This window comes from Armigeres subalbatus, unplaced genomic scaffold, assembly GCF_024139115.2.
Source record: "Armigeres subalbatus isolate Guangzhou_Male unplaced genomic scaffold, GZ_Asu_2 Contig1548, whole genome shotgun sequence".
NCBI lineage: Eukaryota > Metazoa > Arthropoda > Insecta > Diptera > Culicidae > Armigeres > Armigeres subalbatus.
This window is the reverse complement of record NW_026942338.1, coordinates 128,405-130,103: the sequence shown is the minus strand read 5'-3', so window position 1 is coordinate 130,103 and position 1,699 is coordinate 128,405. Positions and strand designations below refer to the sequence as shown.

At 46.6% G+C, this 1,699-nt stretch overlaps 1 protein-coding gene across 1 annotated transcript; it reads left to right on the top strand.

Moving 5' to 3' along the window:
• Window positions 1-825: 825 nt before the first annotated feature.
• On the top strand, window positions 826-1,395 carry LOC134202989 (uncharacterized). Its single transcript, XM_062677988.1, has one exon. It carries the CDS (start codon window positions 826-828, stop codon window positions 1,393-1,395), a length of 570 nt encoding a protein of 189 aa, XP_062533972.1.
• The last annotated feature ends 304 nt before the right edge of the window (window positions 1,396-1,699 follow it).

Genomic DNA, 1,699 nt, shown 5'->3' with positions numbered 1-1,699 from the left:
TCGTTTTGCTCAGTGCATTCACACGTCCGAATCGGTGCTGTTGATTCGAATAGAGCAGCAAGTCCTGGTGCGCTCGGCAGTCTCAAAAGCCGAAACACAGCAGTTGACGTGCGAGACTCTGCTTCGACAACGGCTTTGGTGGAGGTCCATTCAGTGCGCATCCACACGCTTCATCTGCGGCGGCGCTGAAGAAGGATAGAGTAGTGTGTCTCGTTGCGTTTGGTTATATCAAAAGCTGAAACATCGATCGACGCGCATGCTGTGGTTCGACAACGGCCTGAGTGAAAGTATAGGTGGAACGATAAAGGGGATTTGTATGAACACACTGTATTCGCTTGGACACAAAATTGTGTGTGATTTTATACTGCCTTCTAGCTATCACATTAATTTTTCGTTGTCGTAGGGAAATCTATTCTGGGTTGGCTTATTCTGTGGGGTAGGTGATAATTGAAAATTATGGATGCATGTAAAGCGTGCGCTAGGAGCTTTGCGCGGTCTGACAGAAATGTTTTGTGCAGTGGGTCTTGCGGAAGGGTTTTTCATCCTGGCTGCGTTGGTTTGAATGCGACAAACTTTAAAGCATGGGCGGCGAACGTTGGACTACTCTGGTTTTGCGAAAACTGCAGGGTTAACTTCCACCCCAGCGTTATGGATCGAGAAGCTGTGATTTTGAAAACTATGAGGGATCTTTTATTACGCGTCGATTTAATGGACCTACGAGTCGGTCAATTTGGTGAAAATTTGAAGACGCTTAATGGCTTAGTGTCTATCTCTACAACTGTCAGGCGTGATTCGAATTTTTCTTCAAGACTGCAGCAGTTTGCGATGTCCGGAACGGCAATTCATGATCCTACCGAGTTCCACAATACCATCGATCGTTTCAATCTCGATCATTCGCTCCGCTCAAGTGCTGCTATCGCTGACGCAGGAGATCTTGATGTTTCCTTGGATAATGATGACCTTTACAACAATGATGGCCAAAACGCACCGAATCATCCAGAAGTCTGTTTGCCTACTGCTTCTTTTACCGGAATGAATGCTAGAGCTATCACCGAAACCGAGACTTTCAACAATGCCACTGCCCCTGCCGCCGCTCCAGCCACCACCGCACTCGCCACCACCACTACCTCAACCACTAGTCGAGTAATTGCCACCACGTCCACCGCCGAACCAGCCACCGTCACTTTCTCCGCTGCTGCTACCTCAAATCCTGCCTCCACTACCACTACCTACGCCAGTGTGATTTCCAGGACTACTGCTGCTGCAAACACTGCTACTCGTCCTGCTGCTGTTGCAAATACCGAAATTCGCTCTGCTGCACCATCAACATGTGAAGTGCCACATGACTGTCGATTAAAGGTAGTTAACAGGAATCGTACCCCAAATACCTACTGAAGAAACTATGAAATCATTCTACGTCACACCGTTCTACATTGAACAATCTGAGGAAGACATCATCGAGTATCTCCGCGAGACCATTAATATCGACAAATCTTCGCTTAACCTTTTGTCTGTGCTCTGGGGTCAATATGACCCCAGGCCACTTTGAGTGGCTGCCATTTTTTAAATTTTCAACCGATTCTCCTAATTTTTGGTAGTTTGGTAAAACTCGCCGAGATCTGTTTCTCTATTCGATGGAGACATATTGTTTGGTCTTTTATCAAAGGCAAATCTCAAAAAACTAAACCAGGCTTTCAAT

Coding starts and splice junctions, on each gene's coding strand:
- LOC134202989 (XM_062677988.1), top strand. CDS start 826: ATGTCCGGAACGGCAATTCATGATCCTACCGAGTTCCACAATACCATC.